Below are 16,084 nucleotides of genomic sequence, written 5' to 3'. Positions count from 1 at the left end.
CATCCGCCAGGGTTTTCGGAAAAGGCCCTTGTCCTAATCAATGTCAATATCAAAGCACGCCCCCCCCCCCCCCCCCCCCCATGGTGAGGGCATGTGGCTGGCCTTTCCAAACAGGCTGCATGCTCGGATAAGGGTCTGGGATATATTTTGGGGGAAACCCAACCAATTTTTTTTTTTTTTTTTTTTTAAGAATTGGCACGGGGGGGGGGTTTCCCTCAAAATCCACACCAGAACGGTCTGGTATAAATTGGGGGGGACCCCCCAGCTGTTTTTTTTTTTTCTCAAATTTTATTCCTGCCACTTATCTGGTTTACATTCAGCTGTCAGCAGGGAACCCACTAACAGCTGATGAGTCATCGGTTGTTAAGGAGGCGGTGGCTGGCTTGCCGTCCCGCTTCTTAACAACCAGCTATTGTCAAGGATGTTGGCAGCCGTCCTTTCCTAAAATTTGCATTAGAACTGTACTTAAGTCGCAGCTGAACCTCTGAACAGCTACTTTGGAAATTTGCAGTGAAAACGGACCTGAATTTCTACAGTGACCGATATCTTGATTATGGTACCCATTGACAAATGTGTGTGGCTTTTAATCTCAGCTGTGACAGTCTGATACAAGCTTTCTGGTTTTCCCACTAACATGGCTCTCATTTGTGTACATGTGTAAACACCTTGATTAATGTGCTGGGCTGCAGAATTCTTGTATTAGAATCATTTCTTCCACATGGTATTTGAGGGACAATGTTTATTCAGATGGATTTCTAGATGCTTTATATCTAGAACGCTACTGATGACAACAGAATTCCTTTTCTCAGTGGAATGCCTATGAATGCAGACTGTGCAGTCATCTTATTCCCAGGCCGCCTTCTGCAAAGTTCCAACCCTGACTTTCCAGGGTGGGGAGACATTAGTGAACCATTTACAGTTGGTTACACATTTTGCTTCTCTGATGTTTGGGCTCAGGACATGCTTTCTGAAGAGTACAAACTGCAGTTTCACTCCCTACCTGCCCCTGCACTTCCACTTTATCCTTTGTGTGTCAGCCCACACTTTAGCAGATCTCATTTAAGCCTTTGTGGGCCTGGTCATTGCCCCAGTTTTTGTGGTAGCGCTGTTTATAGCATTTTTTTTAACCTATTCACCATTCCCAAAGGGAGATACGCTTCATCTTGGATCTCAAAACTTTTTTTTCATTTTAGTCCAGAAATTACAGAGAAAAGCCATACATTTTGTCTTCCTGTCCCTACACCGAGGAAACTTTTTGGCTTCTGTTGACATAAAGGTTGCGTACATTTCCCCAATTTTTCAGCATGTCAGCATTTCCTTTGCTTTATTGTGGGGCATCTACTCTACTAGTTGGGGCCCTATCCTTCTGCCTCTTGTCTGCACCGTGGGGGGTTCACCAAGGTGCTGGTTCGGGTTTTAATCCTATTGCAATTTTGTGGAGTACTTAGACTTCTTCAATGCAATTATTTGTTGTTGGACAAGTCATTTAAATCCCTCAACAGACCAATTCATTTGGCACTGAGGACTGCATTCTCCATGGCCTGATGAATTTGGTTCTGGAATTGGGCAAGTCATCTTTCTCATTTTTTTACAGAAGATCCTCATGACGGATGACAGTCTCTCCTGCTGGGGGGGGAATTCCTGGGCACCCTTCTAATATAGATTACTTGGTCATTGGAGAAATCCTGTCTCCCAATCAACATCCTGGAACATCAGAGCAGAGACAGAAGTGTCCCTGTGGCTAGATTTGTAGTTTGAATCTTGTCCTGGCAGAACTTCATGTTCCTGTTTTTTGTGCCAGCTACATCTATGTGTAGACATTTGGCTGGTGATCGTCCTCAGCCAAGATTTAGGGGAGTTGTCACCGCTCCTGGTGGTGTTGAGGGACCCATTAATAATTATAAGACTTTGGCTGGGTAAATGCACACTATGGGGTTTATTTACTAACACTGGAGAGTGCAACATCTGGTGCAGCTCTGAATAGAATCCAATCAGCTTCCAATTTTTTTTGTTAAAGCCTAATTGACCAAGCTGAAGTTAAGAGCTGATTGGTTACCATGCACAGCTGCACCAGATTTACTCTCTCCAATTTTAGTAAATTATCCTTTATGTATCATTTGTATTTGTTGTTTGTTAGCATGTAAAGCAAATCCAAATTTGTTTTTTTGTGGCAGGTTGCTGGCATGATTGAGTTTTCTAATGCAACTGGTCGCACGTCTGACCTGAATAAACTGATGATGAAACTCCTGAATATTGCTCTGGACTCGGAGCAACCAGAGTCATATACGCAGGTCATGTTCAAGCTGACAGCCTTGCTCATAAGCAGCAAAGGTAGGATATATTTGTTTAGCTCAAAATGCCTTTAAGACAAAAACCTTCACAATGTATGAATATTATGAATGTTTTTCCCAACAGAATGTGATGCTCAGCTTTTACACCATCTCTGTTGGGCTCCACTTCGCATGTTTACGGACCATGGGATGGATACAGCCATTGCCTGCTGGGAATGGCTTTTAGCAGCTAAGAATGGGATTGAAGTGCCGGTAAGATGTCAAGTACTATCATGTTTACTTTGTTGGTTGCTGTTACCCTGGAAATTTAAAAAAAAAAAATGCTGTTTGCAATAGTTATTTTCAGTCCAGAGCTTTTCTTTGCCCAGCATCCCTCAACCAGGAAGACTAGGGAAAGACTCTGAGTGACGGGTGTCATGATCTTGCCCTTGAGCACAACACCCTGCGCTCAGAGTGTATTAACGAAGTGTATTAACGAGTAGCACTGACGTCACCACATACTACGAAGAGAGGATTCGCACAGTGGTGTTGGCATATCATTACGGATGTTTGTACACAGAAATCATCATCTGAGAAGAGTCTTTTTCCTTTTAAAACAAAATTTATTGAAAATTGCAACAGTGCATTACAAATCACAAAAAAAAAATAGAAATGGAGAACGCCAAGGGGCGTTGGTTCATACAAGACAGATTTAAAAGCATCCACAGTCAAAGGGTAAGGAGTTCAAACCACTTGATAACATAGGAGGAGTAACACATAACATAGCAGGGGCAAAGAGCATTATGGCAAGTCTGCCGCAGGAGGGACAACAAGGGTAGGGATCAAAATCAACATCAAAGGAGGCAACTATAACTCTGCAAGTAGGAGGGCGACTAATCGGAGCAGGTAGTAGCAGTCTCCAACCATCTACCCCACACCTTCTCGTATTTGGCAGGGCAACCCCTGTGGCGATAAATCAGTTTTTTATATAGTAGGGTAGAATTCACGTCTGCTCTCCATGCCGGAAAAGAGGGGGGGGGGTTGGGGCCTCATCCATGTCCGGGCTATCAGCTTGCGGGCACAGAACAAGGTTTCATGTAGAAATGTAGAAAGGAATTTATCTATGTTCGAATCAGGAAATAAGCCCAAGAGACATACCCTTGGGTCCAACTGTAGTGGGGAACCCATGTGATCATGTAAGAATTTGATCATTTGGAGCCAGAAGGGCTGAACCAGTGGGCATGACCAAATAAGGTGATAAAAGGCGCCTGTGTGTGCATGGCATCTAGGGCAGTACGGGCTGAAATCAGGGCGATAGCGTGCGATGCGTGCCAGTGTTAAATATGCTTGGTGTAGTATGTAAAGTTGGATCAATCTATCCGGAAGCCCGTACCCGAAAAAGCACCTGTGGCGGGGAGAGAGTGGGAATGTCCGCCACCCGGTAGGCCAGGGACTGATACCAGGGGGCCTCGGAAGCACACAGGTAGGAAAAGTGCGAGAGCTGAGCAGCCAGGTAGTAGGAGTGGATGTCGGGCAGAGCCTCCCCGCCCTGCGTGGTAGGGTTTTTGAGGATCGCCCATGACAGCTTATGCCGGCTGGAGCCCCAGACAGACGTATTTAGAATGGTATCGAGAACCTTGAAGAATTTAAGGGGTACTAATGTAGGAGCGTGCCAAAGCACATGCTTGGAAGCTTGGGGAGCAATATCATTTTCACTAGGTTAACAATACCCAGGACACCAAGGGGCAGCCGAGCCCATGCCTGCGTGCACTGTTTCACAAGGGGATTAGAATTTCAATATTATCAGGTATGTAATCCTTAGGCGTATTAGTAATAACGACACCCAGGTACTTAATCCTGGATACCTTAGTCAGGGGCAGGGAAGCCGAGTCAGCCGTGGGAGGGAAGGAATCGAGGGGCAAAATTTACGGATGTTCATGGCCGTGTTCTTGCCCGGCATGAAGCCAGTTTGGTCTGCATGAATGAGAGACAAAATTACTTCATTAAGGCGCATAGCAAGGACTTTTGCCAGAATTTTGATATCAGCCTGTAGGAGTGAGATGGGGCGGTACGATTCGGGGAAGTGGGGGTCCTTGTCAGGTTTGGGAATGACAATGAAAGTGGCCTCACGCATAGAGTCATGGAGGGTGTTAGTGTCATATGCATGCTTGTATAATGTGAGTAATTCAGGGGTCAGTTTCTCCGTGTAGGTGGCATAAAAGTCCAATGGTAGCCTGTCAGAGCCAGGGGCCTTGGCAGGGGCGAGGGAGGCAATGGCGGAGGATATCTCATCCTCAGAAAGGGGGGCGTCCAAGGCAGTTCGCTGGGACTCCAAGAGTTGCGGAAACCAGATGGGCTGCAGGAATGTCCGGATCTCAGAAGTTGAGGTGGTTTTCTGGGAAGCATATAGGGTGGCGTAAAAAGAGTGAAATTGCGCAGCCACCAGTGAGGGATCTGAAATATCGACACCTGTGGAATCAGTTAAGGTCACTACAACAGAGGGCCTAGAGTCCTGATGGGCCAGATACGCCAGGAGCTTGCCAGCTCTTTTGCCCTGTTCAAACACGCGTTGGTTATAGAAAATGAGTTTCTGTCTGGCCTTCTCGTAATGAAGTTGATCGACCGCACGGGTGAGAGTTTTGAGTGCCAAAAGATTGGAGAGGGATGGGTCACGAACATAAGAGTCAGTAGCCAACGCTAATTGGGAGACCGTCTGTTGGAGGATAGCCCTAGAGGACGATTTCAGGGGGTTAATTCGGTGGGAGAGGACAGATCGGAAATGCAATTTAAACATCTCCCAAACAGAGGTCGCACTTGCGGAGCCCCGGTTAGTGGAGAAGAAGAACCTTCACTCTCGCGGGAGGTCCCCCTGCTCCACCAAAGCTTTCAGCCAAAACAAGTGGAGTCACCATGGGCAGGGCGCCACCTGGAGGTAAAGGGATAATGTCACCCAACAAGGGGCGTGGTCTGACAGGGACCTGGGCTCAAACCCCGAACCCACCAACATGCGCAGCAGGGAGGCAGAGAGCAATATTAGGTCTATTCGCGACATGGTCGAGTGTGTTGCAGAGAAGCAGGAGTAGGCCCTGGCGTGGGGATGCTGGTAGCACCATCTGTCCACCAATGCAAACTCTGCGAAAAGGCGGGCAAGTCTAGTAGTATCAGGCAGGGAGAGAGAGGCGGGTACGTGCAAGCGGTCCAGGGAAAGGTTGAGGACCATATTAAAATCCCCAAGCCATACAGCCGGGACAGTGGGATGTTGGGCCATAAATGAAAGACCTTCAGATATAATGGTTACGTTATAAGGAGGGGGCACATAGCAGGCAAGGAGCAAATAGGGTTTGGTAAACATAAGCAAACGGAGGAAAACAAATCTGCCCTGGGGGTCCGTGCAGACATCAATAATGGAGACCTGGGCAGTCTTAGCGATGAAGACCGAAACACCATGGGAGTAAGAGCTGTGGACAGAATAGAAAGCCCACCCAATCCACGGCCTCCTCAGGGCTCTCCGTAGGGAGTCAGTGGCATGGGTCTCAATCAACACCACCACATCCGCCCTGTAGGACTTGAGACAGGTGAAGACGGCCGACCGCTTCAGCTCATCTCCTAAGCCGCGGACGTTCCATGTGACAAACTTCACAGAGGCCATAGGTGAAAGGTGTACATGGAAGGAGAAGTAATGCAGTGGGTGGCCCCAATGCAGGTTTGTAGGCAGAGCAATATATCAGAGAAACATTGGCCAAGTGGCTAACAATACTGTGAATTAAAATGCACCAAAAAAGAAAACATAATACGAGCACATATGTAATAAAAGGAAAAAAGGCAATAACCCCAACAAAACAGAACCTTCCCCCCACCCGTCTCTCCGTTGTTTAAACTCAGCGGGAGCGTAATTCCCAAACTCTGTGCAGATGAGGGGCATAGGAAAAACAACAGGGGCACAGAAAATAAAAAAGTACCAGACACGTCTGCACAGGAAAACCTGAACTGGGGCAAACCATCCCTGGTGGGTTCAACAGTGGTAGGACTCGTTGCAATGTCCGAGCATTAGGGGCACAGTGACCTACGTCAGTCTGTGACCGTGATCTGCTCTCAATATGAAAAATAAAGGGGTGTTCAGCTGAAAAGAGAAAAATAAAAGAAAACAAAACAAAAAGGGGGGAAAAAAGTTAGCACATGTTGCCCTCGAGGGGCAGGAAGCCAGACACAGTATCCTCAGGAGTGCAGAGGGGCACAAGGTCAGGGAGTTCCAGGAGACATGGAGGAGTACAGGAGACAATGGTCCAGAGCAAAAAAAAAAAAAGGGGGGGAAGGGAAGGTAGGGGTCCTCAGACCAGAGATCACAGAGGCTGTAGTTCCAGTCATGTGGGGAAAATGTACAAGCTGGCTCCCATAGATCTGTGGTAGACTCATGTCTCACTCGGCATCAGCCCCCGGGGGGGGGGGGAATAGCACTGGGGGAGGAAGAAGTATACATCAGGGCCCAGGTAGATGCGCTAAGCAGGGTGCTGTCCACCCGTAGCCTGCTGGTCCAGCCAGGTGGATGCTTGGTCCGCGTCTTCAAAGAAATGCGCCCGATCATACCACCCTGAGACGTGCAGGGAAGAGCATTACGTATTTCAGATGGGGGAGGCGTAGGCGGCGCTTAACATCAGTGAAGCAGGATCTCTGTTTTTGAACCCCCGCAGAAAAATCTGGAAAGGCCATAATGTGTACGTTGTGGAAGGGGATATTACCCCGTTCTCAGATCAAGCACAGAATTTTGTCTCGGTCCCGATAGTTAAGGAACTTGGCAATAAAGGTTCTAGGGGCTGCCCCCTCAGGGGGGCGACGGGCTGGCATGCAGTGGGCCCTTTCCACAGTAAAGGTGGTAGAAAAGGCCTCCCTCCCATAGGTAGATATTAATAGGGTCTCAAGGAAAGTGGCCCGGTCCAGGCCCTCAGCACCTTCAGGCAGCCCAATAAAGCGGACATTGCAGCGCCTGGCCCTGTTCTCCATGTCATCTTGCTTCTGGGAGAGCTGCTGCAGCTGCCTCTGTAAAGTTTCAGCAGTGTGCTGTAGTGGGTGTATAGTGTCCTTAGCGCGGCCCAACCTAGTCTCTGCCTCTGTCATCCGGTTTTGAGTTTGGCCATGTCCTGTCTAATGAGGGAGATGTCTATTTTTACCTCATTGATTTTGCTGGTCAGCGGGGTCTGGCAGGTAGCAATCGCTTCCAGGACTCTGGCGGTGTCTGGTGCTGTAGGAGCCTCGGAGGCTGCGGCGCCATCTTGTCCAGGGGAGTCTTTCTCCTGCCGCCGGAATTTGTCCAGTGCAGGGACAGCGGAGGACTTAGTTCGCGGTGGCCACATGCTACGGTGGATCCGAGGCACAGATGCGGCAAGTGCAGGTCAGGATGAGAGCGGCGAAATACACAGAATGGTAGAAGAAGGAGATGGTGAGAGCGGAGCGGAGCTCACATGCGTTCTACGCCATTAACGTCCAGGCCACGCCCCAGAGAAGAGTCTTTTACAAGTGCAAATATTTTGACATTTATTTGTGTGGAATCATGGACACTTACTAACTGGATGGGTAATTAGTGTGGAGAACTTTTTTTTTGCATTTTTTTGCAGTGGCTGGTGAGGACCAGGTTTAATATGTGGAATACTGTTTGCTGTATTGATTCTTTTTATGTATTTACATATATACTGTACATACACTTAAAGTGGAAGAAAAGTCTTTACCTACAGGTAAGCCTAAAATAAGCCTTACCTGTAGGTACAGTGAATATCGCCTAAACTTACACTGTTAAGGAGATATTCACACTGCATGCAGCCTGTAACGTCACAGAGGCATGTGCTTTGAAGGGACAGCATACCTGTGCCATCTGTTTAGCGCTCTGTGCCGAGGCCGCGACGACATCGTGGCTGGGCCACTCAGATGGCCGGAGCATGAGAACCTGGAAGAAAAACCGGGTGAAGATAAAAAGCCCTATCAGTGGTAACAGCGTGTTGCTGGAGAGCTTCCTTCTAAGGTAAGCATTTCATAATGTGCCATTATGTTGTCGTGTTGCAGGTTTTTTTTTTTTGCCTGCGGTTTCCTACTGCTTTAAGTTGTTCTCAGGTATATAATATTTAAAGAAGTTTTTTTAGGTTTTGTTTAGCATTCACAGCTTTGAATAGCACTGCACCATATAAGCTTTTTTTTTTTAGATTTGTTTCTATTGGTTTGATTATTTTAGAGTGCTATCAGCTTAGATTAATAGTATAGGACTGAGTGTGAAAGTATATACTGTATATATAATGGGATTTTTTATATATAGTATATTAGTCTGTTGCTACTGCCTCGCTGTCAAGTCAGAATGTTGGGCAGGGAGGTGACTTGATTGTGTTGCTTAACTGCAGCATAGAAAAGTCAGGTCATCGCTGCCTAGGAGGATTGTAAATCTCAAGACCAAGTAGACAGAAATACAAATCCTTTGTCAGGTAAGAGAGTTCCCATTTTAGTATTTGAACTGTGTATTAAGGGATTTATCTGAAGTTCTACTTTAGACTTTTTCTCTATTTGAACATGCATATATTAAAGGATACACCCTAAAACTAAAATCCCTGCATCTATAGATCTGCAAGTTCTATCACTAACCTATCTAGCCCTGTAAAGAAGAAATCATTGTACAGTGTAAATTAGTGCTTTTTTGAAGCTGATCTGACCAGATCTCCAGCGGCGGAAGCTGTGCAGAGGACATGGCCGACAATGGCTGTGAAATTAATGGGAAGTGACGTCACCCATAGACTTACTATGGGGCTTCTTTTGTCGGCTGTATCTTCTGCACCCGCCTCCACAGCGAAGCCAGGGCTGACATCTCAGGGTGGGGATTGGGTCGGATCGGCTTCAGAAAAGGTAAGTATACTGATTTCTTCTTTACAGGGCTAGATAGGTTAGTGTTAGAACGTGGAGATCTATAGATGCAGGGATTTTAGTTTTAGGGTGGACTTATCCTTTAACTTGTCTGCCTATTCTTCTGTTCTTGTGAGTCATGGGCAGCACCTTTATGTCCTTCAGTGGCTGGAAATTGAGCGCCATTCTCAAGCTAGGGCAACACCAATATTAATATGTAAAAAACTGTCTTTGTGCCCCTCCATTTGATGAAACGGAGAGATATAAAATTACTGTATTATGTGTGAACACATTGCAACATGTTTAAAAAGAAAAAATTACTAAACACCTTGTATGACCCCTCCTTATCTGCTAACACATTTTGTATTGTGACAGTTCATGCGGGAGATGGCTGGAGCATGGCAAATGACAGTAGAGCAGAAGATTGGGCTGTTCTCACCTGAGCAGAAGGAAGCAGATCCCCTAGCTGCCTCAGAGCAAAGCCAACCTCACCCATGTCCACCAGAAGTGAATCCACACCATATATGGATTGATGTAAGCAACATAATTAAAATTGTTTTAAAATTCAGTTACCCTCACTGTTCTCACTGCTTTAAACTAACAAAAAGAAAATCTGGATACTAGAAATGACTGTGCACAGTTGATCTATGCACTTTCCACTTCAGTAAGACTAAAGCTCACCATGCAGTTTTAAACTGACCGTGCAATCTCTGTACAGTTGTCTTTGCACATGGTACTGATATTTGAACATCAGTATTTCTGTCCAAAATTTAAGACATTTATTTTGCGTTTGTGCGTATTTGTTTGCACACGCAAAGGTAAAAATTTCAGAACTTTTAAACTGTACAACTCAGTTTAACAACAAACTGAAATCTTTTAGGTGGAGGGAAGTAAAAATAAAAAACTAAAATAATATTGTCGTATAAGTGTGCACACCCTTAAACTAATTCTTTGTTGAAGCACCTTTTGATTTTATTACAGCACTTATTACAGTCTTTTTGGGTATGAGTCTATCAGCATGACACATCTTGACTTGGCAATATTTGCCAACCCTTTTTTGCAAAAGCACTCTAAATCTGTCAGATTGCGAGGGCATCTCTTGTGCACAGCCCTCTTCAGATCACCGCACAGATTTTCTGTTTCAATATTTTTTTATTATAGTATTTCACAATAACAAATAATACAATGATACAACAAAGAGTACATGTCTTTCACAAGTGTCCAACGTATAAGAATAGACTGAAAGCCCACCAACTTATGTGAAGGAGTCTTCTTCTTCTCTTCCTTTTTTCCTTTAGCAGTCTTTTCCTCCCATGTTCTTTTGTTAGAAAAATAAGATTTTTCTCCAGCTAAATTTATCAGTCTAGCTTTGTGGGCTATCTCAAAAACTGTGTAGATTCCTATTATCGCACAGATAAGGTACATCATAATCTCAATGCATAATAAAATAATTAAGCTATACCATCTCGTGTTGTGGCTCCAGCCTTGAGGGCGGTCACCACCTCTGCGGTCCGGATGTACATCCAATCACCATATCTACATCCTCTATAGGGGTCCCCCCCCCCCATTCCAAGAGAATAGAGACACCCCCCTCATCTCTTAGTGAACTACAGTCAACATTTAAAAGAATACTTGCTTATTGATATTTATTCAGGACACTCTGGAAGACCTGAGAAAGATGACGTACGAAATGGATATAAAACGTACGAAATGGATATAAAACTCTCGGGAGAATGTTCATTTTTACCAAGTGTAGTCTCCCAAACCACGAGGGAGGATGAAGCAACCATTTGTCCATGTCAGCTGTTAGGTGTTAAAAGAGTATCGGATAGTTTTTGGAGTATAATGTACGCAAGGATGGTATTAAGTTGATACCTAGGTAAAGAAGTGCCTCGGAGTGCCAAATTAAATTGTACGAATGTTTGAGGGCTGAAATCGTCCTTTCCTCAAGAGAAATATTCATTGCCTGTGATTTGGCTTGGTTCGTCTTAAGACCAGATATTATCATGAATAATTTGAGCAATGCATATAGGTCGGAAAGGGTCGTGATAGGCGAGGAGATCATTATCAACATGCAAAGATGACACACTTATGTTCCCTTCCACCGCATTTTACACCTCTAACATCTATAGAGGCACGGCTTTTGATTGCAAGTGGCTTTAAGGCTAGAACAAAGAGAAGCGGCGATAGGGGGCAACCCTGACGAGTACCCCTTTAAATGGAAATGGAGTTTGAGGAGTATCCCTCTACCATTAGAGAGGCTGTAGGGGAACTGTATAGGACCATAAGTGTTGATATAAATTGCGTACCAAATCCAAATCATGTTAACACATCAAACAAGTAATCCCACAATATGGAGTTGAAAGCCTTATGTATATCTAAGGACAGCAGCATTCCCCTTCTAGGGCCCCCTCCATCCCAATTAGAGTGTATCGCTCATATGATGTGTGACGAAACCAGCTATTCGGACATATAACCTGTGTGGGGGTATGTGCTGGGGATCATGGGACATGGGAGTGGTGTTGCTTTGGACTAGGGTCCATGTCACCCCAAGATACAGACTCAGACTGGGATCAATGTTACAGGCCTAAAGCTGCCTGTTGCAGCAGAGGACGTCTCAACACATTGAGAGGCTAAAGAGATGCTAATGATGTCTACTGTGGGGATGTGTACAGACAGTTATAATAAGGTGTGTTGAAAATAGAGACGGGCAGTCTGAGAGCCTACTGTATGTCTTCTGCTTTCATCTGTTTAGAGGTGAAGTGTGTTCACACTTCTGGGAATGTGTATTCGGCTATGTTTGGGCTGGTTGTTTGTTGAATTAATTATGATAATGTTGCAATCTTATTCACCTATTGTCTCTTTCCAGTTGACCAAGGTATGTTGACTATGTTCTGTATATAATAACATTTGCATATGATAATGAAATCTAACTCATGAGACTATATATATTGGAAGTGAGTTGGTGAATAAAGTGTCTTTTGTTTTACCCTTCATTGAGCTTAGGCTAATGTTTGGGGGGAATTGAGGGGCCAGGTCACTGCATCATGTGAGAGTCTGGAGACCTAAGACAGAAATACTTGGTCCAAGTTTTGGGGATCTGTTACATGATGTCTATGACCCTTCTCGTTTGGTCTGACGTTTGACGGCCTGGGACAAACCCTGCCTTGTCTGGGTATATATATTGCGCCAGGAAAGAACATAATCTGGTTGCCATAATTTTGGACAGGATCTTCAGGTCAGTATTTATTAAGGAGATTGGGCGATAATTCTCGCAATTCCCATGGTCCTTCTCGGGTTTTGGAATTAGATGTATGTATGCTGCATTCTCCTGAGCTGGGAGATTTCCACCCTGTCGGATTACGTTAAAAAAGGCACAAAGATGTGGGGGCCAGAGCCTCCTGGAATTTTCGGTAATACTGACCTGTGAACCCGTCTGGTCCAGGAGCTTTGGGAGGATTTAAACTTTTTATAGCCTGTCTGATTTCCGATTCCGATAATTCCTCATTCATGAGATCTGTGTGAGCTTTTGTCAGATTGGGTAGGGGAATATCACTAAAAAATGTATCAGATACCTCCTTATTGTAGGATGCTGGTTTATTTTATAATGTGGAGTAGAAATCTGTATATGCTCGCAAGATCAAGTTAGGATTCTGAGTAATTTTTCCGTTACGTATTCTGAGCTTAAGTAACGTTGGTGTAAAAGGTCAAGGAACCAGTTTTCTGGCTAATAAGGTGGTAGGTTTGTCACTCATAGTGTAATACCTATGTTGTGACCAACGTATGCTCTTCTCTGCCTGTGTAGTAAGGCTTAAATTTAAAGTCGATCCAGCCACATCAATTTTATGTCTGATATCTATATGAGGAAACGCCCGTTCTTCAGACAACAGATCTTTTAGTTTCTTCTCTTGTTGCGTTCTCGTGCTCTCTTGATCTCTATTGATCCTAGCAGCTATCTGTATAAGCTTACCACGCATGGTAACCTTATGGGTCACCCAATAAATAATAGGGGACGTGTCCGTCGGGAAGTTCTCACGAAAAAATGTTTTTATTTCGGTTTCCATTTCTTTAAGCATTAATGGTTCATTCAAGAGAGACGCATTTAGTCTCCACAGGGATGGATACGGTTTCTTCCACAAGTCGGATAGGGATACCTGTACCTGCGAATGGTCAGACCACAGGGTCACCAGAATTTTAGCTGAGTTAATGTATGATATTAGTGTGGAACTCATAAAAATGTGATCTATCCGAGAGTAAGTGCTATGTTCATGCAAGTAATATGTATAGTCTTTGTTAGATGGGTTAAGTTCCCTCCAAGCATCAATCCGATCCCAGTTATGTAGTAACAGCGCTAATTTACCACCTTTTTTAGGTATGTATTTGAGTCTAGATTTAGTAGGAATAGATTTAACTTATGTCTGCTCCAAGGATAGATTACTATCTCCCCCCAATATCACCTGGCCCTGTGCCTTTGGGAGTAATGTAGCTAAAATATTATTAAAAAATTCTAGCTGTCCTAAGTTTGGAGTGTAGTACCCCACAGATTTTCAGACGGATTCAGGTTTGGGCTCTGGCTGGGCCATTCCAAATCTTTAATCTTCTTCTGGTGAAGCAATTCCTTTGTTGATTTGGATGTATGCTTTGGGTCGTTCCTCTTAATGTTCAGCTTTCTAGCAGAAGCCTGAAGGTTTTGTGCCAATATTGACTGGTGTTTGAAACTGTTCATAATTCTCTCTACTTTGACTAAGGCTCCTGTTCTAGCTGAAGAAAAACAGCCCCAAAGCATGATGATGTCACCACCATGCTTCACTGTGTGTATGGTGGTCTTTTGGTGATGTGCAGTGTTGTTTCTGAATCATACATATCTTTTGGAATTATGGCCAAAAAAGTTCAACCTTGGTTCAGTCAGACCATAACACATTCTCCCACATGCTTTTGGGAGACTTCAGATGTGATTTTGCAAAATCTAGCCAGGCTTGGATGTTTTTTTTTTTTTTAAGAAAAGGCTTCCATCTTGCCACTCTACCCCATTGCCCAGACATATGAAGAATAGGGGAGATTGATGTCATATGGTACCACACAGCCAATACTTGCCAGATATTCTTGCAGCTTCTTTAATGTTGCCGTAGGCCTCTTGGCAGCCTCCCTGACCAGTTTTCTTCTTGTCTTTTCATCAATTTTGGAGCGATGTCCAGTTCTTGGTAATGTCACTATTGTGCCTTTATTTTCTCCACTTGATGATGACTGTCTGCACTGTGTTCCATGGTATATCTAATGCCTTGGGAATTTTTTTGTACCCCTCTCCTGACTGATACCTTTTAACAATGAGATCCTTCTGATTCTTTGGAAGCTCTCTGCGGACCATGGCTTTTGCTGTGGGATGCGACTAAGAAAATGTCAGGAAAGACATATTAGAACAGCTGAACTTTATTTGGTGTTAATCAGAGGCACTTTATATGATGGCAGGTGTGTACTGACTCCTATTTAACATGAGTTTATTGTGATTGCTTAATTCTGAACACTGCTACATCCCAGCTATAAGAGAGTGTGCACACTTATGCAACCACATTTTAGTTTTTTTTATTTTTACTCCCCCCTCCCCTTTCCCCTCCCAAAAGATTTCAGTTTGTTTTTCAATTGAGTTTTATAGTTTATAGGTCACATTAAAGGTGGAAAAAGTTCTGAAATTATTTATCTCTGTCTCATTTTTTTACATCACAGAAACCTGACATTTTAATATATGTATATATACACACACAGTATCTCACAAAAGTGAGTACACCCCTCACATTTTTGTAAATATTTTATTATAACTTTTCATGTGACAACACTGAAGAAATTACACTTTGCTACAATATTAAGTAGTAAGCGTACAGCTTGTATAACAGTGCAAATTTGCTGTCCCCTCAAAATAACTCAAACACAAAGCCATTAATGTTTAAACTGCTGGCAACAAAAGTGAGTACACCCCTAAATGAAAATATCCAAATTGGGCCCAAGTAGCCATTTTCCCTCTCCAGTGTCATGTGACTCTTTAGTGTTACAAGGTCTCAGGTGTGAACGGGGAGCAGGTGTGTTAAATTTGGTGTTATCGCTCTCACTCTCTCATACTGGTCACTAGAAGTTCAACATGGCACCTCATGGCAAAGAACTCTCTGAGGATCTGAAAAAAAGAATTGTTGTTCTACATAAAGATGACCTAGGCTATAAGAAGATTGCCAAGACTCTGAAACTGAGCTGCAGCATGGTGGCTAAAACCATACAGCTTTTTAACAGGACAGGTTTCACTCAGAACAGGCCTTGCCATGGTCAACCAAAGAAGTTGAGTTCATGCGCCCTGCGTTATATCCAGAGGTTGTCTTTGGGAAATAGACATATGAGTGCTGCAAGCATTGCTGCAGAGGTTGAAGGGGTGGGGGGTCAGCCTGTCAGTACTCAAATCTTACGCCACACACTGCATCAAATTGGTCTGCATGGCTGTCGTTCTAGAAGGAAGCCTCTTCTAAAGATGATGCACAAGAAAGCCCACAAACAGTTTGCTGAAGACAAGCAGACTAAGGACATGGACTACATGGACCACTGTCCTGTGGTCTGATGAGACCAAGATAAACGTATTTGGTTCAGATGGTGTCAAGCGTGTGTGGCGGCAACCGGGTGTACAAAAACAAGTGTGTCTTGCCTACAGCCAAGCATGGTGGTGGGAGTGTCATGGTCTGGGGCTGCATGAGTGCTGTTGGCACTGGGGAGCTACAGTATTTTGAGGGAACCATGAATGCCAAGATGTACTGTGACATACTGAAGCAGATCATGATCCCCTCCCTTCGGAGACTGGGCCACATGGCAGTATTCCAACATAACGACCCCAAGCACACCCCCAAGATGACCACTGCCTTGCTAAAGAAGCTGAGGGTAACGGTGATTTACTGGCCAAGCATGTGTCC

At 44.4% G+C, this 16,084-nt stretch overlaps 1 protein-coding gene across 2 annotated transcripts in view; it reads left to right on the top strand.

The window, feature by feature from the left end:
- PI4KA (phosphatidylinositol 4-kinase alpha) overlaps positions 1-16,084 on the top strand; it is a 293,423-nt gene that overhangs the window by 182,383 nt on the left and 94,956 nt on the right. For both annotated transcript variants that reach the window (XM_082244087.1, XM_082244086.1), the window contains 3 exons: positions 2,175-2,331; positions 2,416-2,543; positions 9,519-9,677. In XM_082244087.1, the coding sequence (XP_082100213.1) occupies positions 2,175-2,331; positions 2,416-2,543; positions 9,519-9,677 (444 nt within the window). The remainder of the gene's footprint in view (positions 1-2,174; positions 2,332-2,415; positions 2,544-9,518; positions 9,678-16,084) is intronic.

This window comes from Pelophylax lessonae (assembly GCF_965119305.1).
Source record: "Pelophylax lessonae genome assembly, chromosome: 1".
Taxonomy (NCBI): domain Eukaryota; kingdom Metazoa; phylum Chordata; class Amphibia; order Anura; family Ranidae; genus Pelophylax; species Pelophylax lessonae.
The sequence above is the reverse complement of the archived record's forward strand: the minus strand, read 5'-3'. Positions and strand labels throughout refer to the sequence as shown.